The 21,962-nt window shown below is 40.6% G+C and overlaps 1 protein-coding gene across 2 annotated transcripts in view; it reads left to right on the forward strand.

Moving 5' to 3' along the window:
- Positions 1-17,064, forward strand: part of PTBP1 (polypyrimidine tract binding protein 1) — a 31,918-nt gene extending 14,854 nt beyond the window's left edge. For both annotated transcript variants that reach the window (XM_062596019.1, XM_062596020.1), the window contains 13 exons: positions 1,731-1,806; positions 2,791-2,963; positions 4,000-4,146; positions 5,513-5,683; positions 6,483-6,593; positions 6,978-7,152; positions 7,758-7,835; positions 9,124-9,272; positions 12,010-12,043; positions 12,533-12,625; positions 12,961-13,177; positions 13,467-13,544; positions 13,983-17,064. In XM_062596019.1, coding sequence (XP_062452003.1) covers positions 1,731-1,806; positions 2,791-2,963; positions 4,000-4,146; positions 5,513-5,683; positions 6,483-6,593; positions 6,978-7,152; positions 7,758-7,835; positions 9,124-9,272; positions 12,010-12,043; positions 12,533-12,625; positions 12,961-13,177; positions 13,467-13,544; positions 13,983-14,115 — 1,635 coding nt within the window. In that variant the 3' untranslated portion in view covers positions 14,116-17,064. The remainder of the gene's footprint in view (positions 1-1,730; positions 1,807-2,790; positions 2,964-3,999; positions 4,147-5,512; positions 5,684-6,482; positions 6,594-6,977; positions 7,153-7,757; positions 7,836-9,123; positions 9,273-12,009; positions 12,044-12,532; positions 12,626-12,960; positions 13,178-13,466; positions 13,545-13,982) is intronic.
- Positions 17,065-21,962: the final 4,898 nt, after the last annotated feature.

Raw genomic sequence — 21,962 nt, forward strand, 5'->3', positions numbered from 1 at the left:
ACTACAATTGCCACTAGATATAGGACATAGTGAGAGATAGTGTTTCTGGTGATCACAGTATGAAGCAAGGTATGTTTTCATCAAGATGGATGAGATTTAGGTGAAGCAGGGATGAACTTGATTCTTCCTACTACCACTTTTAGAAGAAATCTTTTTAATGTAGCATTTGTGGATGAATCACTTTGAAAACTACAAGAGAGTGCTTTAGAATACATATATATATGTATAGGATTTGTATTTTCATGTTTGCATATTGCTTACAGTGGACTTTGAGGTCTTCTGTGATACATGCTTAAAATTGTCAGACTGATTTTAAACTGTATGTATACGAATTTCAATGGAGAAGTAATTTGTAGTCTTATTTGCTTTAATGTTTTTAATACTTCCTGCTCTAAGTTAGACTAGCCTGGTCAGTTGAGGTAATTTTGGGTGACTTTACAGGTTATGTTGTGATGAGTTGAAATATGTACTTGGCTCACATTAACCTGTCACATGGATGTGTTTAACTTTATTTGCAGGGAATGGAGGAGAGGTGTCAGGCTTTACTTTATGCAAATAAATTGAATTATACCTTAACTACAGCTAATACAGAGCCTAGAATAATCAAATGCCTTTCTATTAATGGATTTGCATGCATTATCAGTTTGAGTAGTTCTAGAATTTCTCATTGAACTGTTTTCTTCCCTCTCAAGTTGAAAGGCACTGTACTGCAGTAAGAAAAATCAAAGAAACATAGTGCTGGGACACAGACTGCTACTTGCAGCTTTCCAGTCCACAAGTAGGCCTGTTGACTTCAGTGTAGAACAGCTCGTAGTGTAAAATGCAATAGAGGACGAGATTGCAAAGAACTTGTGCCACGCTGTGATACTTGGATTTCTCTGCTTCGTAATGCTTGGCTGTGTCTATTAGAACAAAGTCCAAAGATTGATCAAGGTGTTTACTGTGACTTTAGGGTACTGTCTGGTCCTCCTAGAAATTGTTGCTGCTGCTCTGGGGATTATTGCTACAAAACAACAAACCAGAACAAAACAGTGATCTGTCTTTTGTAATAGAATCTAGATTACTTTATTATATGCAGACGAATTTACTTTTGTAAGGTGTGAAAAGTAGCTACTTCTCTAGTCATTTGCTTTTTTTCCTCCTTCCTCTGACCCTTAGGGAGTGTGTATGGGGGTGTGTGTGTTTTTTTCTTTGAGTTCTCAGTTTCTCTAGGTTGATTTTTTTTTTTTTTTTTGGTCAGGTGGAAATGCACCTTTTTCCATTGTTTTCGTAATACTTAAGTCATGCACTAACACTTTTGGGGCAGCTTTGGGTAACTTCTCTTTTGCTGTAAGAGTTTCTTACTCTTGCCATTTCTGATGAACTGCAGTATTGTCCTAACTTAAACTAAAAGGATGATAATGTTTCTAGCAGGATAGATTTGACTATTGACATCAGACAACATTAGGAGAATCTATATCTGAATAGAGAGGACTATTAATTTAGCAGCTTCAGAAAATCCTGAGGTTCCTAATGTGTAGCTGAATGGAGATAGTGGATAGTGCTATGTACTTGCTAAATCGGATTTTACCTGTATTACCAAATATACCTGTCAGTATGTTTGCATTTGCACTTTAGTTCAGGGGTTTTTTTTGCATCTTAATAGCTTAGTTGTTTTTCTGCTTTCCAGTACCTGAACAGGATTTAGCAAAGTGCTGTCAATTTACCATTTCCCTCCTCCTCTTTTCCAGCGGGGATCTGACGAGCTTTTCTCTACTTGTGTTACTAACGGACCCTTTATCATGAGCAGCAACTCTTCTTCTGCAGGTAACATTGTCTATAAGAATAGAAATTTATGATAAGCATTGCAAATATTATGAGAAGGCCCTCCTTTCCCCCCCACACTTGTTCTTTAATTTAAAATCTATTTTTTGTGATTATTACTCGGCCTTCTATAAGGCTGAGCTGAAGGTAATAAAGCATTAAAAGGTTAGTGGCCTGAATAAAATTGTTGCAGGACAGTTGCTAAAATGATTTTACAGCAATTGGAACATGCAGTTTATGCTGTAAAGTGGTGCAATTAAAGCACAATTCAATTCATGTACGATTATTTCGGAGTATGTAGTAATTTTCTATTACTTCTACATTGTGTAAGACTCCCAAGTAATCCTATCCAAGATGGAGTCCTTGGGTGCTGAGTCTAGACTCCTTTTTTTCCCCCTCTGTGCTTGTCTCAGTGCCTTGAATTGTCTTTGAGCTACCATTATCTTTCGAGTCTCTTTATGTTCTGCCTAACTGTGGCCTCCCTGCCAGACTGTATCAGCTAATGTCTTTGATATTGTGCTGTTGACAGTCTTTGCAATGCATGCAGTCCAGTTAATCTAAAATTGTCTTGGATTGTGTATTTGTTGTTTTAATATCACCTTACTTTAAGATATGCTCCTTGAGGTGCTTCATTGCCAAGAGTGCCAATCAAAGTGAAAAGAAATAAAGGAGCAGTGTAGAATTAGTGGCTCAGACCTAAACAAAGTAGAAGAGTTGTGTGTTTACTGTAAACAAGCTGTAAAATGACCACTGGAGAGTTGATTCCATTGCTGTGTCATTCAGCTAGGTCACTCAGATCGCTTGTGTAATTTGAAAAATGAGTAAAACCGTGTATATTCAGATTCTGGTTAAATTAGACTATGGTATTTCTTTGTAATGCAGAAGGTAATAACTGGATGGGGAGCACACACTGCTCGTCAAATGTGGTAAATGCATCCATATTCTGTCAAACTTGCTCTAATAAGCAGTGATTTTTGCTTTCTGTAGCTAATGGAAACGACAGCAAAAAATTCAAAGGCGATAGCAGAAGCGCTGGTGTCCCATCTCGAGTAATCCACGTCCGTAAACTCCCCAGCGACGTCACAGAGGCAGAGGTTATTTCTTTGGGCTTACCTTTTGGCAAGGTCACCAATCTTCTAATGTTGAAAGGAAAAAATCAGGTATTGCTTCTGAAATTGGAAGAAGTGATTATGTCAAACTTGATGACTTGTCAGTAAACTACATGCAAATTGTTTAAACAACTGTCATACATTAGGAGTTAACTTCTGCAGATTTTATTTTACTTTTGGATGATTTTCCTGTGAGCTGTAGAAAATGCTATTTTCAGACTGTACAAGGAGTTCAGTTCCTAATTATCGGTTGTCATTTATAACTGGCATTGTGCTTAGTTTTAAATTACAAACTAGGTAAATGATTTGGGTAACAAATTTGGGTGACATGAATTGACTTTTTTCACTCAAATTTGCTTGATAGTTGAGTAACCACAAGTGTTAACTTTGCAGATTAAGGATACCTTTACAGATAAATCAAAATGAGCTGGGTAAAACCAAGATACTCTTGGGTAATGCAGAAGGTGTGCACTGATTGGTAACTAAAATTCTCTTACAAATTAATAAGTGAAGAAGCAAACCAGCTTTAATCATCATATGGAATACCACATATTTAATTATGGAAATATGCCTCTTTTAGATGTTGCGTGGCATGAAAGTATTTAATGACTCACTACAACCCTTAGCATTTTTGTTTCAGAGTAGAGCAAGACTATAAAGGTATGAAAGAATGAGTAGGTTTACAACTCTGCAGAGAATTGAAGTCTTTTAATATGATAAGTCAAGAATGTGGGCTATCATTCTATTTTAATTTGGCATTCTTGCAAACACTTATGTAATTGGCTGTTTTCTAAATGTAGGTAGCGTGGATTTTAGGATGAGACAAACATGACATTAATGTCGATCTCACCAATGAAATTTCTCATCTGTTCTACATATAGCCTGTTCTTAAACAATTCTGTATATAGAGAAAAACTTGCATGTGAATGAGTAGTCAAATTGAAATACTGATGCAATTTGATTAGAAATAAAGTTCCTTCCTTCTGAAGTTATCAATTGCACTGTGATATTGTCAAGTGTTAACACTGTCTCCTAGTGTGAGCTGCTTTGATAATATCTGAATATTTTGGATTTGACTTCTCTGCAGGCTTTCATAGAAATGAACACAGAGGAGGCAGCCAACACCATGGTAAACTATTATACTACAGTCACTCCAGTCCTTCGAAGCCAACCCATCTACATTCAGTTCTCTAACCACAAGGAGCTTAAAACGGACAACTCTCCAAACCAAGCAGTTAGTTTTTGTTCTTTTCATTTTCATTGGTGGGAGGGATGAGCATGGTTCTCACCTAATGCTTTAATTTGTGCTGCTGATGCAGGCATGAAAGGGTTTCAAGGGATTTGATTTAACTGAGATTGCTAAGCAGAGCATGTTGTATTTTTTGTGAATTTGAATATAAACACTTCTGATCTAGTTTGAGAGCCTGACTTTCAGAATAAAGTGCTCTTGCTTGCATCTTTCATTTTGCTTATGACTTTTCATGCCCTACTTGAGAACAATGAGGAAGAAACAATGATTTCTACCAATGGTTTCTACCTTAAGGACTCCTGTAACAGTTTTTGTGTGAAATCTTAAATTGTTAAATGAGATACTGGTTTGAAATATCAGGAAGAAAATACAATATCAAATAGATTTTGAGAATGGGTGTACTAGTGTTCTTTAATTAGAAACAGCAACTGAATAGATATCTAAAGATTTAATGAACTTCAGTGCTTTGGAAAATGTTCTGTATCTAATATTTGAAGCTTTATAAAATGAAGCTCTGGGTCAAAATTCTATCTTCAGTAGAATATAATGTGCTGCTATTGAGTATTAGCCTTTGTGGGCAGTGCTTGAACAACAGCAGTTCTTAATGCTTTGTGCTATCTAGAGTTTCTGTGAAAGACAGGCTCCCTTTTTTGGCTTAGCTCATACTGATATTCATTCAGGACGAGAACACTGGAAAGAGGTTCAAGTTACGTGTGCCTCCTTATCAAGGATGTCTGCCTAGTACATACAGTTTGCCTCCTCTCACTTTTCAGACTGAAATTCATCAGGATCTAGTACTGTGGAGATGAAATGCTACTTGGTGCATATAACAGCCTGAATCTGAGGCACAACACTGAGCCCATTATAATGGCAAATACATAGGGGGGACTCTTCACAGATTTTTTTCCAAGTTTTTTTCACTCCTGGATTGCTACAGCAGTTGTGCATTAATCTTTCAGTCTTGTCAGTTTTGGTAGTATTCTGAAGACAGTATTTCACCCTTGAAGTGCCCAGGTTTTCCATTTTTCTAAACAACTGAATAGTTCTGCTGCATCAGTAGATGCTGAACAACATTTTAATTCATCCATGTATACCATTAGTGATTTCTAGCTGTAGTGCAAGTACTTCATATTTTGCTTGGTTTGCATTTTTGCATTGCTGTGGTGGTTTTTGTATTGTGCATATTTAAAAGGTGCTGAAGTCTTTGCATATCCAGTCTTAGGGACAGTTAATTGCTACCCTTCTGAGTTTTGCTCTTTAGTAGTAGTTTGTGGATGGGAATCTCAAGAAGAGTTCAATATGTATTTCTGCAAGCAGGAGTGTCAGTCTAACAGGATGTTTGGTTCTGCAGCGTGCCCAAGCAGCTCTGCAAGCAGTGAATTCTGTTCAATCTGGAAACTTAGCGCTGTCAGCCTCTGCAGCAGCAGTAGATGCAGGAATGGCAATGGCTGGCCAGAGCCCTGTCCTGAGGATCATTGTTGAGAATCTCTTCTATCCTGTCACTCTAGATGTTCTGCATCAGGTAAAACATGTTACAACAACTTCTGGTAGACCAGCATGGAGGGAAGTGTAGCAACAAATAGTAAATTAGTATATTTGCAACATAAGTGTTTTAACGGTATGTTTTTATCCAAATTTTGAGGGGAGCAGCTTTGAATATAGCCCTTGAATCTCTACTTTCTGGACCATATGCCCATGTGACTCTTCTGGTTTTGGTTCCAATCTGTCCCAACTTTAATTTCCAGAGATTTGGTTGATGGTCTGTTTTAGCTGGATTGAAATTCGGTACAGTGTGGAGGACAAATACTGATACTTTCAAGATGGCTGTTGAAGCTGTAGCTAGGATTTAGAGGAAGTAGCTGTTAGCCTTATGGGAGGGTGAGGGAAAAATAAATATGGTATATACAAGCCATTTAGGCATCAGCTTGTCTGTCTGTTGGGAAAGTTACTTTTGCTGTCTACTAAAATTGCTTAATTTCATCTTTGTTTAAAATGTGAGTTTGACTGCATTTAAATCTCTGAAAAATTCTGAGAAAGTTAGTTTATGAAGGTGCATGTGAATCTTGTTGTGTAAGAATTTAGTAAGACAAAACTAAACATTACTGTTAAGGGAGCACTTCAGTAACCATGTTATTTTCTAATCTAATGCCTTGCTAGTAAGCTAAACAATGCCCATGGAGTAGTTTAAAACCTCAAATTTTTAAGCTGAAAACTAATATGGTTAAAAGATAAATTTTGTTGCTGTTTCTGCTTCTAGTGGGATAAATGAAATTCATTTACTAGAAATAAGATAACAAGACACACAAATATTTATCTTGCAGATTTTTTCCAAGTTTGGTACAGTCTTGAAAATAATTACATTCACAAAGAACAACCAATTTCAGGCCCTGCTACAATATGCTGATCCAGTGAGTGCTCAGCATGCCAAACTGGTGAGTAGTATGCTTTCATTGCTGAAAGCAAGCTTCAGAATTTAAATAATTCAGGTATTTGTTAATCTAGATTGACTTTAAGAGTGAACATTTTGGAATGTTTTGTTGTCATATTATGTTTGTGCAAGGATTGATATCGTGGCAGATTGCATGTGCAAGTGGGAGGGAATTTGACCACTAGAAGGGCAGTAGAGTTATTTTGAGTAAATACTGAAGGAGATAAAAGGAAATGATGTTAGCATCACACAAATTAAGATTCTGCATGTCTTAAGATGGACTAGTGTTACGTTGGTATACCTGATATAACACTTGGCCTCTTCAGAGATTTGTTACCTAATCTAGTATAAATGCACCTGTGATAAAGAATTGTTTATTTCCTTGCAGTCTTTAGATGGACAAAATATCTACAATGCCTGCTGTACCCTGCGCATAGATTTCTCAAAGCTCACAAGTCTCAATGTAAAATATAACAACGATAAGAGCAGAGATTATACACGGCCAGACCTACCTTCTGGGGATAACCAGCCCTCTCTTGATCAGACAATGGCAGCTGCTTTTGGTGAGAATGCTTAAAGTGGGAGCAGGACAAATTTAACTGATACTCGTGTCAGTTGGGAAGGGGGAGGGCATGTAATCCTAGTATATTTGGTCATACAAAATTTCAGCGTACTATGTGACTGATTAGAAAAACTCGGAAATCACTGGATGAGAGTAGTGTGAAGTACTAATATGGCTGTGTGTATGCAAATGCATGCTACTACTGTGAAAGCTGTTCTTGCTTTAGCTAAGGACTTCTAGGTATTACTGTTTTCTGTGCTTTTAGTGCCATCTGCTGTTCTGTCCATATGGGATCTCAGTAATGTTTGTTGTAACATATAGCTTAAACTATTGTGGCTAAACAGCTATAGAAGTTACTTAGCTCGTTTAGTCAACAGCCATCTTCTAATAGCTATTTCAGAACAGCAGACTTATACTAGAAATACTTCTTTGTTGAAGAAGTTCAGTACTGCATTAGAGGCATTTTTGACTGTTTGTAATTGAAGCTTAGCTTCCAACTAAGGAAGGATGAAGGATGTTGAAGAATGGAGACCTCAAGAGATTCTAGCTATGTCCAGTGTTGTCTTGCTATTGTTATTTCTGTATAATGTGTATATCTCTTCCCAGGTGCCCCAGGAATAATTTCTGCCTCTCCATATGCAGGAGCTGGCTTTCCTCCTACCTTTGCAATTCCTCAGGCTGCAGGTACTGTATTTCGTAAGTTGGAATTTTATATAGGTTCTCTGATTACTTCTGAAGCTGTCTTCAGGTTTTAGAGCTAAGTGATGAAGTGATGTTTTTGCTGGGACTAGTCACGTAAATCCTGAGTGCGGGCATAGAAGGGAATGGGGTTTCAGTACCCAAACTCAATTAGGAATACAAAAATGTGGTTGAGAAACTGCCTAGACAAATATTGCTGTGGCAACAGGAAAGTCTGAATAGCAGAAGGGGAAAGCACTATTTTAAAATATTGAGGAGATAATTAAGCTTTTTTGTATTTAGACTCTCCTCTTGCAGTATTAAACTAGTGAATTGATGAGTCTGGGAACTTGACTTCTGTAAAAGTGATCAAAAGCTAAGAACCTTCTCCACTTCTAAGTATTCTGAATAAAACTAATATTTAAATAAGCCTAACTATACTGTTACTGTTGCACTGTGGAATTGACAACTTGTATATAACAAAATACTGCAACTTGCAGAAATAATTAAAAGTGTTTGAGGTTAAAAGCTTAGGTTCTGGGTGCTTAATAGTCCTGTCAATGTTATGAAAAACAGAAAGCAAACTTGCTAACATACTGAGCTAGGGTCAGTGACTCTTCTGTAATTTGATAGAATTTCCTTGCTTATGATAAGCACAAATTGAGTTCTGTCCAACCACTAGTGTTTTGTCGATAATGTCCACTTGGGGAAATGTATGATGCCACTTTGAGAATTAAATTAATTTCACTTAACCACTAGCAGATGAAATTTAAAGCTCTTCCCTTTGGAGAGCTTATCCTGTGAGGTACCAAATGTTATTGAGCATCCTGAAAATGCATATAAATAAAACTTAAATGTTCCTCCATTCAAGAAGGAATAGCTAATGATAGCATATGCTATCTGACTTAAATGCATGGTTAAAGAATAAAGGATTTTTGGCATGCACTAGTTTGAAATACCTTTTCAAATGTACTGCTTGTGATACCTTTCCTGCACCAACAGAATTGAGGCTTTGCTGATTCTGCTTGTAAAACAGGTGAAATATTGTGGTTAACAATACTGTGTCGAGAGGCATTTGTTAAGCACCAGGCACTGCAAGAGCAAATACTATTAGAAATTGTAACATTTCCTGCAGCACCAGAATTGGAGGCTCTTGTTGCTGTTAAAAGTTTGCTGTGTTTTGAATTGTTATTTGCATGTTAAAGAAGGTGTGCTGTTCTCCCTTCTGGTGCAGCAAATACACTAGAGTACATGCTGTTAATTTCTTTACTGGTTAATATTCTTTAATTTCCAGGCTTGTCAGTTCCAAATGTTCATGGAGCACTAGCTCCTTTGGCTATCCCATCAGCAGCAGCTGCAGCGGCTGCAGCAGGACGGATTGCCATTCCCGGCCTCACTGGGGCAGGGAACTCTGTTCTGCTGGTTAGCAATCTGAATCCTGAGGTTAGTGGAGTCCTAATTTTATTTTTCCCCTTCTTCCTGTTACCTCTGCTTTCACTTTCTGAACACAGATTGTGCTGAAATTCACTGAAAGTGAAATCCTACTGTATCCTAAAGGAAACGGCAAAACCAGAAAAGCAGATAACATGGGCTCTGCCAGTTCTAAACCTCAAAGCAGATCAGTACTCTAGTTGCTGAAGGGAAATGGGAAAGTCTGTCTGTCTCAAATTAAACTTTTGCTCTTCTTTGAAAGCCAAGGGTGCTGCCTGCCTGCTTTTGTCCCATAAAGACTACAAAGCCTGTCCCTTCCTTGCTCTTATTTGGAATCTCCCTGCCACTTCCATGGAATAGTGTCATTTGGGTCACAGAATAGTCATGTCCTTTTTTTTCCTCCCCTCTCCCTCTTAGCATGTTCTGGTTTTTAATACATTAATTAAGAACTACAGAAAGAGTTCATTCTGACCTTTACTCTTTCTGTATAGTGTCTGGACCCTGCCAGCTTGACTTTGTTGTACCTGTGCAGTATTTTCTCTGCCATGTGCTTGCACATTTTTTCCTTTCCAAGATTGCTGAAAGTTCTTCCTTAGTTAAACCGTTAATTTTGTTCACATTTTCAATTCTGTTCAACTTATCTCAATGAGTTGAAATATTTGGGCAGCTTAAAATGAAGCAGCTAAAATTGAACAAACGTTGTCCTTAATGAAAGACTCCATCATGAGAGAATTTGATAAAGACTACCTTGGATTTTTAAGTCAGCTTTTGTGTCTTTGTCAGATTGAAAGTGTAGACTCTTCAAGTGTGTGCAATAGAGTATGACAAGTCTCTGATGGAAAATAATACCTTAACTAGTGGGACTGCACACACAACTTAATACTACTTTGTAAAGCTAGAAAACTTACCAGTGATGTCAGAGTAACCACAAAACCTCTTTTGCATCAAAGGGGAAGTCTGGATGTGATGAATATTAATAATTAAAAAAAAATTAACTCTTGATGAGCTTAACAGATTAAATCAGTATTTTGGACTTCTTTTTATCTACCATTACTGTTTTTTCCGGGGCATGAAATAATGGCATAGACTGTAGTACAAGCTTTGATTTGGATAAGGTGTTCTTTCTATCTAGGAACTCTTGTGCTGTTCCAGGAGCTGTCATCTTTGGCTTGGTCCCAATGACTTGCTGTTCAGATTTTAAAAAAAATCTTAAACATTAAGAGCTGGCATTGTTATTCTCAAACAATCTAATATGATAAAGTGTGTTTTTGGGATGATTCTTCATTGTCAAGGATGGCAGTGATGGGGGTATAGCATAGTCTTTTAAAAGTAGTGTCTAAATGATGTGCACAGTCCTTGTTTAAATAGGAGCAACCAGTTATTTCATGCCTTGTATTTTTTGATGAGCTCTTCACTATCCATCCAGCTTATCTTTGGGCTAGAGAGACTTTGATACTTGGACTGAAGCTGAGAACTAACAGACTTAAAACTTTTTTCCATTGCTTGTATAATCATTGTTGTAGAAACTTACCTGTGCCATGAGTTAGTTAAGAGACAGTATTTCTCTAGAGTGACTCCTTTGTAAATGTAGAGATTTTTTTCCTCATTCAGAATCATGGAAATTTAAAATTATCCCACTTACACTTTCTCCAATGGGTGGAGGAAGTCTGGATGTCTGTTTGCACTAGCTTTTGTTTTGAATGCAGGCATTTTTCTGCATGTTAAGTTAGTGTTGCCAGTGGAAACAGAGGTGCTGTTTCTGCTTTTGATATTTTGAGTAATAGTATTGGATTTCTGTGCTATGAGATCCTCCCATTGAGAAAGATGGAAGGGAATAGTCGTCTTTTGTAAACGCAGTACGAAGTTCTTCTATAGTAAGCATGTCTAGCAGCCCTTTGAGGGGTGAGGTATTTTGTTTGGTGGGGTTTTTTTGTTTGTTTTTCAGTGGTACAGCTGCTCTTCTAGATAATCTTTTGACTTAAAAGCAGTTATTCATATCCAAATTGGACTTTCTTGTTTGGTTAAAGCTAAATATGTGATATAGATTGCTTCTGGTCACTTAAAGCAGCAAGCACAGCTGTATTTTTTTAATTAATCCACAAAGTTGTTTCTTCAAAGAAATACTTGGAAATCAGAGAACATTTTTAGTCATCATTTCAAAGAATACTATTGCAATTTAATTCAACATTAAAGCCAGTAGAAGTCACTCTGTTGTGATACTGTCTCCTCTCTTTGTATATCTTGAGTAAAAAATGCCTTTTCTTTATCATTGTGTTCCACTAGGTAAAACCTATTAACTGTTTCTGTAAACAAGTATTGTATGTAAAATTCTATAAATCTGACTGATGGAACACTACATATTTCCTTATGTATTTACTGACCTGTGTTTTTTTGCTACTTTTTTCTTTTCTCCCCCATCCCTGAATTTTTTTTCTTCCCCTGATCCGGAATTTCTTTGCCAACTGACTGCACGGTACTTCTGCTTCCTGTTGTTGCTTGAAACAAAAAAATAAAAACATTCCCCTTCCAAAAAAAAAAAAAAAAAAAAAAAAAACCCTGCTCTTCGGAAACCAACCTGCCCTTCAATATTAACCATCTTGAAAACTTCATCATCCATCAACCAATTTCGCCATTTCCTGCGGGGACTCTGCCCTTCCTCGTTGTGGACGATTTGTGCAACCTCGCTCTCCCCTTCGATTCCTTACCTCTTCCCTGTCCCTCCGCTGCCTTGCTCTGCTGTTCTCTAAAGAGAGTTACACCCCAATGCCTCTTTATTCTTTTCGGTATGTTATTATTCACACTTTTTATTACCTTGTTTTTCATTTATTTGACATTACTTTTTTGATACTTCAAAAATGTAGAGTTTGCAGTTTGCCATTTTTGAATGCATAATTTCATTTTTACATTGTTTACTTAGTTTGCTATTTAATTTTAGTTTGCCTTTATTTTATGTTCAATTATGCATGGTTTATTGCTTTGCATGTCTTTTGTAAGAGTTTTAAATTGTGATAGCATGCTGAATTGTCCAGTCTTCTGGCAGTTAGATTTTTGCTTTTTGCTGAAACCCAGTATCTTTTCTTTAATGTATTGTTCCATTATTATTCTGCTGTATAAGAATTTTCCTTAAGTAGAGCAGAATAAACATGGTTGGAATGAGATCAGTTCTGATTGTGAATGAATGTTTTTGCTGTTGGATTGATTAGCTAATGCTAAGTTGAATGAGACTTTCTCTTTTTCCTACCTAAGACTGTTTGTTTCCTCCCTTTCTGAAGGAGTCTATGGTGATGTGCAGAGGGTGAAGATTTTATTTAATAAGAAAGAGAATGCCCTAGTTCAGATGGCTGATGGAAACCAGGCTCAGCTTGGTAAGCAAGCTTAATTGTATTAGATTGTTAACATATTAAGAGACCTAATGTCTACCAAAACTTTTAATATCAGAGTGCTGTCTTCTTGTCAGCACTTAATTACTTGCCTGCATATGTAGCTTGGGTATAGCGGAAGTCTAGAGGAGATGTTTGTGGCAGATAATCTTTCTGGAAAGAGAAAATAACAGAATAAGGTAGAGTAATAATGCTTGATATGCAGTTTCTGGAGCATGTGATATTTGTGCAGGGAAGAAATAGAAAATTCTAGCTTGGGTTTAAACATGAGGGGAAAACTGAAATATCAGTGAAGTCAGTACTGTCTTTAACTGTTGCAGCCATGAGTCATTTAAATGGTCAGAAGCTTCATGGGAAGCCAATCCGTATAACACTGTCCAAGCATCAGACAGTACAGCTTCCCCGTGAGGGGCAGGAAGACCAAGGTCTGACTAAGGATTATGGAAATTCTCCTCTCCATCGTTTCAAGAAACCAGGCTCCAAAAATTTCCAAAACATCTTCCCCCCTTCTGCCACTCTTCATCTATCCAATATTCCGTAAGTATCTGCACAGAGAATTCTTAGGTGGCCGAGTATAATACTGTGAAAATCTTTGCAAATGAAGTTAATTTCAGAGTGAAGAATACAGTCAACTTTTCACTGCTGGCAAGACTAAAGTTTGTTCATCTTCCTGTAGTTCCTCAGAATTTTGCCAGCCCATGCATGGAGTTACTGGTAGAGAATTTAGAAAAGGAACTTGAAGAATTTGCATGTTTTGGGGTGTGTGGGTTTCTTTTTTAATTTAGTCTGTCAACCAATAGTTGAATGGAAAACTGATTTCTTTCAGACCTTCAATAACTGAAGAAGACCTCAAGATGCTATTTTCAAGCAATGGTGGGATGGTCAAAGGATTCAAATTCTTCCAGTAAGTTTTTTTCTTTCCTCTCTCATGACCTGGCCTACCTAATGCTGAGCTCTAAATGTGAGGGTGGTAGAAGCACTTACTGGTAATCTTGATTGAAAATCAGCTTGTGCTAAGCTAAAGGTGAGCAGAATGATTTTTGTCATATTTGACTCCTCTAGAATAAGGAACTCAGGAGTAACCCTGGACTGAGTGTTTGGTGAGTATGATGAGTTGATAAACAAATATAATTTAAGGTAGCTAAGTTAGTTGCTTAGATATGCGTGTTTATCATACAGACTTACTCTTCTTTATAAAAGGAAAGAAGTATCTCAATTACTCAAGTAATAGTAAAGTGAAATGTCTGCCTGGCCTTTCTGAGTGCTGGACAAGAAAACTTGTGTAGAGTTAGACTCTTCAAATGAAGGTGTTAAACATGACTTGAAATTTTTGCCTTATCAGGAAGGACCGTAAAATGGCTCTGATCCAGATGGGCTCTGTGGAAGAAGCCATTCAATCACTCATTGACCTCCATAATCATGACCTTGGGGAGAATCATCACCTGCGTGTGTCCTTCTCGAAGTCCACCATTTAAAGCTTTGGAAGGTGTGAGACAAAATGGACTTGACTTAAAACCTCTTGGGTTCAGCCTTGACCTTAGAGGGCTGAACACTAGGGTTTCAACTTCCATCATTCCAGAAAAAAGCCACTTTAAAAATGCAGCTGAAGTGACCTTAAAAGACCAGAGATTTTATTTTTTTAAAAGAGAAATCAGTTTACCGGTTTTTAAAAAAATTAAATCTAATTCATATTGCTAACATTGCGGTGATGGGTAACAATCTTGACTGTTCAAATAAAAATCATAAGTTAAAGTTTACACTTTGGAACCTGCTCTGGGAAAATTCCCCTCCCGTCCCGCTCCTCCTCCCCCCAAAAAGCAGATCCTAACAACTTTATCAGGTTTCACATTGATGCCTTTTTTATTTTCTTTACCCATCCATGCCTTGAAAGACCTAAAACCACTGTGTAAATTCACTTTAGCGCCTTGGAGTCAGGATTTTGCAAAATGCATGGTGTATAGGAGTTCCCAACTCACCCAGCACAAAAATAAGTTGTATTGATCTTACCTAAACTGTGCATCTGCTATCCTGTGCCTTAAACTTCTCTTCTTTTGGGGAAAACATCTGAACTCTAGTGATTGGATTGGGAGAGTTGAGGGGAGTGAGTGAGTTCTGGCTTACTAGATCCATTTCTTGTAACAAAGGACAAGTGAAGCTGGCAAGTGGATAAAGAAAATATCGGGCTTTGACTCTTTAGGCGGTTGTATCCCACAGTCCATGAAATGTCTCAATCTGCGTAGTATCATGTATCTTCATGTCACTTTCCAATTTGCATGTGGTTTACCTCCATTTGCAAACTTTTCAAGTGGGAGTTATTTAAGATCCTTTGTTTATAATATTCAGACTAAGCAGAAAGGTCTGGGTGGGGAAGCATTCCCATGACCAAATTACATTCCAGTGTCAATAGCAAATCTACAGGCTCTACCCTTCACAAGAGCATTGATCAAGATATGAAATTAACCACTGTTGGACACTTGTGAAGACGAATCATTAAGAGTTTGTCTAAATTGTGTGTGTGTGTATATATATATATCTAAATACTTGGCTAGGATTTGAAAAATTATTGAATATCCCACATTTAGAAAGGTGTTCATGTGAGTCACCTTTGTGCCCCTAATTTGAGATTAACAAGACCAATGTAGCTCTGCCATCATTCTTATAGCATGTCTTCAGCATTTGAGCTTTTTGTTTTAATTCTTGTATTATACTTTTTGATGCAGTTGCTGTCATCTGTGCCTAGCAATATTTCCAGTTGACCAAATATTCTAATCTCTTTATATGCAAAAGAAATAGTTTAAGTACCTTTTTATAGAATGATAAGATGGTATAAACGTAATCTAAATTTACTCCTTTGTGGTATTACCCTTGTATACTGTACTTTCTTATTTTATTTTTATTTTATTTTTTTTTGTAATTGAAACTGTAGGGCAGGAATTTAGTTATCAGGCTGAGGTCATGACTGAGGATGAGTAATGTAATGAAATTGATAAAACATGCTAAACTAAGCAGATTTTTTTTAAAGCAAAGCGTTTTGAGGTAACGAGCACAAATAGCTTGTGAATTTAAGTAAAAGGACCCAGGCTAAAGTTTTTACTTTTTTTAACCTACAAGCCCAAATCTTTTTAAGTTTATAGGAAGGGAATTTATTAAAAGTAGAATGCAGCAGATTTTTTTTTCCCCAGTGATACAACTTTTTTTTTCCTGGCTTACAACTCTTCTCCCAGGCCATTCTGCCTTCTATTTTGTATAATCCGATGTTGCCTTACATTTCCCTCTAACCTGCAACCTGTTCGGATGCAAAATAACAAGAATCTTGTACTTTTTTTTTCAGGGTTTTTCTGCAAATTGTGGACCAAAGTTTGTTTTTTAATTGTCTTAGTGTTGCAAGTTATGATTTCCTTGCTTAGTGTGGGAGCTCTTGACTTGCCTAGCACTGAGTGTTTGGAAAAGTCTTAACTTTTCGTAGTTCCTCCCTAAACTCTTGAGGATGTGAATTATGCTGGAGAAGTGTGTGAAGTCTGAGTGAGGGTTCAGCTTGGGTTGCTGGCATGAGATCGGTAATACTTGTCTGCCTTAGTCTTCAGCTTGTGGCTGAAAGGAGTGTAAAACCATCTTAAATGAAAGCTTTGCCCCCAGTTGAGCTGAAAAAAAATCAGCTGACAAATAGATGCTGGTTTTGGTTACCTATGAATTTGAATAAGCCTGTTAGTGAAAAGCCTTGTCATCTGCTACTTCAAAAAGCTCTTTTTGCTTGCATCTTACACTCGATAGGGCAAATTCAGATGTCTTGGTAATTGTCAGCTAGAGATGATTTCCTTATCTGCCTTCTTCCCCAAATGAAAAACAGCAAATCAATTCCTCTTGCAGCCAAGGAACACTGGCTATTCAGTTGGCACTCCTGAGTGTGCCACAGGCAGCACTGTACCTTGAAAACATCCATGCGCAATCCAAGTGGAACAGCTGTGGTTTAACTTTTAAATGCATTCAATCAACCTCACCCAAGACAGTGGGAAGAGGCTTATTGGAATGAAACCTGTCTGGTGGCCTTTAACCTTGATCTGGTCAACATGCAGGTTATATATATTTTGCAAAATGCAAACAAATGAATTGAGGTAACCCCAGAACCCAGACAATTGTGGGTTTTTCCTTTGGATCCCTGTGTTTGCATGTAAAGAATGTGAGTAACAAAAGGGTGTACATATTTATAATTTTTTTATACCTGTTGTAAGACATGAGGGGGCAGCAAAACCCATTTTTTTATGGTGAACAGATGTATTGTATATTTTGATAACAACTATTACAGGTTCAGTATTGTGGAAGGTGGGGGTGGGAGGGTAAGCATACACAACATCAGAATTCCATTGCCTCTTTCAAAGAATGTTTGTAATGCAAAAAGAAATGAAATTAAAACTATTTTATAACAACCTTTGTACCTTTCTGTAGCTCCATTATTTACTGTTCAGATTGTAGAAAGCAGTTATTGGCCAGTCTGTACTTGTGCTTTCAATAAATTTCTTCTGTATTCTTTGCTTCTGATTTTCCTATCTTTTTATTGTGCCTTTTTTGCTTCTGATTTTTTTTTCCTTCTAATGTAATTTCAGCTGCCTCATTTTATATAACTTTTGACTTTTCACATACCTCTGGGCTAGTGGAGTGTTTGTTCGTATTAGCATCTTTGTGCAGATTAAAGGGTGATAAAATAAGATCGAGGCTGGAAAGGGTAATTGTGAAGCATACTTCAATGATCTGTTCCAAACCATTCCCACTCCTGCCCTTCAGTGATTGAATGGTGAAGTTCAGAGGTATGAGGTTATAGGGCCTTAACTGATGCTCTGCCTTTGTCACATTCCAAAACTTTTTTTCCTCATGTTCCTAAACTTTCCATATACTCTAGCTAATATCCATGGAATAACCAACTTTCAAGTCAAATATATAGTACTCTCTGCAGTTTTATGCTTTAGATGTGTAAAAGCTTTCTGACTAGCTGGATGTCATTATGCTGAGTTTCACATCTGGTGTTCCTGTATGTAAATAGATTCCTGTTTTAACTTCTGTAACAGTAATGATGATGATTTCAGTTCTTGCAGGTTACTCTATTGTGTGAATACTCTGGCTGTCTGTTGGGGCATATCTGACTGTTTAAGTTCCCTGAGGAGCCAGGCCTTTAGTTTCTAGAGAGGTTTGGCTTATCTGCATACTCAACTTGGTTTTTTTGTTTTCCCTCAAAAGTAAATGCTCTTTATAGACCTGGAGACCTCAGAGCACACTTAGTTATCAAGAAGGGAGACCAGAAGTCGCAGGTATGAGACTCCCAAATTTTTATGCTATGAATATCTTAGGACTGCAAAGGGAAGCAGTGGAAACCCAGATGCTTAATGGGAAATACCAATGAACAAAGCTGCCTGCGTAATGGGAAAGGTGGTCTAGCAGCTCATTTTTGTTGGTAACAGGCTAGCTGCAGAACTGATGTATTGCTTCTGAGGTTTTGTCATCTACACTAGAACTCTAAAATGTAGAAGGTGATTTCTTAAGCAGTTTGCAACCAGCATGCTTTGTGCCACTTCCTTCAGGTGAGCTTGGTGTTGTGAGCTGTCAGAGGCTCCTTGCTGCAGATTTGTGGGGTAGAAATGCAGTATATTGCACAGCGGTGAGTGTGCGTACTTTGCACCAAAGCATTTCGTTGGTGGTGTACACTGTGCCCAAGCAGATGAAAACACTGTTGCATTTGAATAGAGGTCCCATGGGTTTCAGGATATAAAGAGTAAATGTATTGAGCTGTTGCTTTTGTGGCTCTACTGTTTTCTATCCTTTGGCTGCATTCCCTTTGTGTTGAATACATTAGCATTAAACACTGGCTTATTTTATGGGCATCTCAATATAGACTTCAGCTCCAAGGTTACTGAGCTGGATTCTTCAGGAGCCTTAGGCTACTAAAAGAGATCACTGTTGTTCCTTGAAGGTATAATAGGATTTGTAACAGCTGCCTCTTCCCTCACCCATCTTGATGCCTATGTGAAAATAAAGCCAAGCTGCATGCATCATCACCCCACAGGAATGAGCAAGTTAATTGCTACTGTTTTGGTTCAGGAAGTTCCCTTACAAGAAGGTTGTGGGCACAGCCCATTCCTGAATGTCAAAGGCTTAGACACTAAATTTTGCCTGGAAGCTTCACTTTTGTTTTCCTCTGAGGTGCTCATTAATGACAGGAAATTTGTTGCAACCTGATCCTTTGGTCTTGGAAGGAGCTCTGTTGAGCTGCAGAGTGTAGCTCTGTGCTGAGCCACTTCCTGGGTCAGGGCGTGTGGCTGGTATATGGGGCCAAAAGCCTGCCTATAGCTAAAGCGTAGAAATGAGGAATGATGGTGGGAAACAGCTGCTGGGCTCAGTTCTTCCAGTGAAGTCCAGCTGGAGTTGCTGAAGAGACCTCTCACTGCAAGGCAACTAGCAGATGCTGCTGTGTGGTGAAGTGGGGACTCCGGAGGCAGAGTGCCCTGCTGGGGCTTCATCGCACAGCAAAACCCCCTCGGGAGGGTGCACGGACCCTGCCCAGCCCTGTGGCCCTGCCTGGTCCTGCCCGGAGAAGCGGCACTGCACAGAAGTGCTGAGCTTCCCGGAGCAGCTGGCTTTGCCCAGAAGAGGAGGAACCTGGCTGAGCGAGGTACCCCTGCCCCTCTGGGGGCTGGACTGTAATGAATTGCTAATTAGCTACAGTAATTATGGCTTCCTAGCTCTTCCACTCCTGGCAAAGTAAATATCAATTGAGGGGATGGGCAAGAGCATGTGCTCAGGGCTGGGTTTCCATGGAAACAGCTGCTGAATTGTGAGTGGTTCCTGTATCCCTTCCCCCTACACACATGCACTTACTGCATCGCAGTGCATGCAGCACTGTGGCCGTGCCCATTGCCATGGAAACCTGCCGTGGGGCCGTGTGTGTGTGTGTGTGTGTGCGTGCACTTGTGTGTGCCTGTGCTTGCAGACTGCAACTCCACCAGGCAGAGACCATGGGACTCCGGGCTGTTCCCTGGCTCCTCGCCAGCCTCCGCCGCGGCTTGGCATGCCGCAGGTTTTGTTCTCCGAAGGTGCCGCAGTCGTTCTGTAGCGGGGATGGGAAAGAGGAGGAGGCAGTGATGCCTACATCTGAACGTTGGGGTGGGGGGAGAAATGTTTGCCCTGTGTATCACTGTCACAGGGCAACACCTGCTTTTACAGTGTTTGTTATTAGGCCACCTTTCTTCTGACTGTGGTGAAACTTAAATACATTTTTTTTTTAATTGAAAGATGCTGACATACATAAACCTAGGTTTTTTTTTTTTTTTTTTTTTTTTTTTTTTTTTTTTTCTTCAGTCAGAGCACAGTACTCTTATTGGCTCCTGCTCAAACTGGGAAGAGAGGCTCCCTGCAAATAAATATGCTGCTGTGAAAGGCTGGTCTTTCCAAGCTTCTGAGCATCTTTGGGTATGGAAAGTGAATTTAACTACCTTAACAGCTCAGTAAATACTACTGCTAATTCCCAGAGCATGCCTCTGGTGATGAGTTGGAAACGGTACTGCCTGTTTTTGAGTAATGCTGTTGGAGCTTGAACCAATATTTGCAAAAGAAAGACCTTGCAAGATTTTGACTACGCTATGGATACTTCCCCCTGTTGTGAAGATCTTTAGGGAGGGAAACACTGCATAAACAGTCTTACTGCTGCAACGTGGAGGGGAGATTTACAGCCTGCAGGTCTTGTCCTGCACCAAGCTCTGTTGCAGGCTGAAGTTGAACGCTAGAGATGTCAAAGTGTGGGGCGCTTGTCAAGCTGTAAGGTCTTTTTTTAGCATAGTTTAGGAAAGCAAATGGTTTTATTACAGACTCTAATTTTGATGTGTAAAGGGAGCAGTAGCTGCTGTTAATGTTCTCACCGGAGTGTTAGGTCTCCTGTTTGTGCAAATGAAGCCTGGCGGACGGTGCTGACTCTTACCTCCTCTTTCCCCCTGCCCCGAGGGGAGGTCCCGCGGCCCTAGGGGCAAATAAAGCACAGCAGCGGGGCGCGTGTCTGAGCAGGAGCGCTGTTCCCAGCCGGGCTGCTCGGCAAACCCCTTTGTCTGGGGGGACTTGCAGAGCCCGTCCCGTGGGTTACAGCGTCGAGGGCAGCGGGAAGCATGAGCTTGCTTCGAGGCTGTTTCCCCCTCGGTGCCTGGGTTGTGGCCGTGTGGCTCTGGGCTTTCTGGGGCTCCCCAGGAACGGGGTGTGCTTCACCCCCACCCAAGAGGAACCAGGGGCTCCTGCGAGGGGCTTCCTGGCTGGAAAATGTCAGCTGCAGCTCCTGCCCCCTCCCCTCATCTTTCCTGTGGAGGTGATTTTGCTCTGTCCTGCCTGCTGGCGGGAGGGGGCTGAGCCCCTATATGTGGCTGTCAGCTGCGACACCGCCCTGGGGACGAGTCTCTGCTGGTGGGGGGCGATGGGGGGGCTGCTGCCCCCCGGCGCCGCGGAGGAGGGGGCGGCAGGCGGCAGCGGACGGCGGGGCCGGAGGAGCGGAAGGGCCGGTGCCGGGGGCCCCTCCGCCGCGGCGGGGGCACGGCAGCTCCCTCTCTGCCGCTGCCCGTGGCAGCCGGGGGTCCGGGCGGCGGGAGCTGGGGATGGCTGTTTCTATGGCAACCGCTGGGCCAGAGAAAGCGTGAAGCGGAGTGTGAAGCCATTAGTCATTTTAACGGGCGGGAGGCGCTGCGCCGCGCTGCTTCCCGCGGCCGCCGCCTCCCCGGCGCGGTGCGGCGGAGCCGGGCGGCTGCGGGTGCCCCGTGGCTCCGGCTTCGGCTCTGCCCCCCGGGCGGGAGGCGCCAGGCTGCTGCTCCGCAGCCCTCGCGCACGCGGCCGGCGCGGGGGGAAGCTGTGTGCCGAAGCCTCTGTCAGCACGGGCACGGCTTCAGCTTGGCTTGTCCGGGGGTAAAACGCAGCTGGGGGCAGCCTGGCGCTGGCTGGGTAACGCTGAGCAGGAGGATTCGCAAAACCTGCGCGCCGAGGGCAGCCTCCTGCCCCCCCCCCACCCCGGAGACCGACGGCAGCTTTCTCCCTGCTCGCCCACCGCCTTTGCCCCGTGCCGAAGCACGCACCGCCGGGGCCCCGGTGCCCGCACCTCGCGTGGCGGCCAGCAGCCCCCCGCTAATCCCCACCCAGCTTTGCCGGCGCAGGAAGCCCGGGTTATGTGGGATAATCCATATGTTTGCAAGGCCGAGGCTTCGGGATATCCACCGTTAATCCAATTGGCAGGAGCAGTGCAGTGCCGGCCGGAGGGGGGAGCCCGGGAAAGCCACCGGGAGCAGCAGGGCCGAGCCAGGGCAGGGAT

This window comes from Rhea pennata, chromosome 27 (assembly GCF_028389875.1).
Source record: "Rhea pennata isolate bPtePen1 chromosome 27, bPtePen1.pri, whole genome shotgun sequence".
Classification (NCBI taxonomy): domain Eukaryota; kingdom Metazoa; phylum Chordata; class Aves; order Rheiformes; family Rheidae; genus Rhea; species Rhea pennata.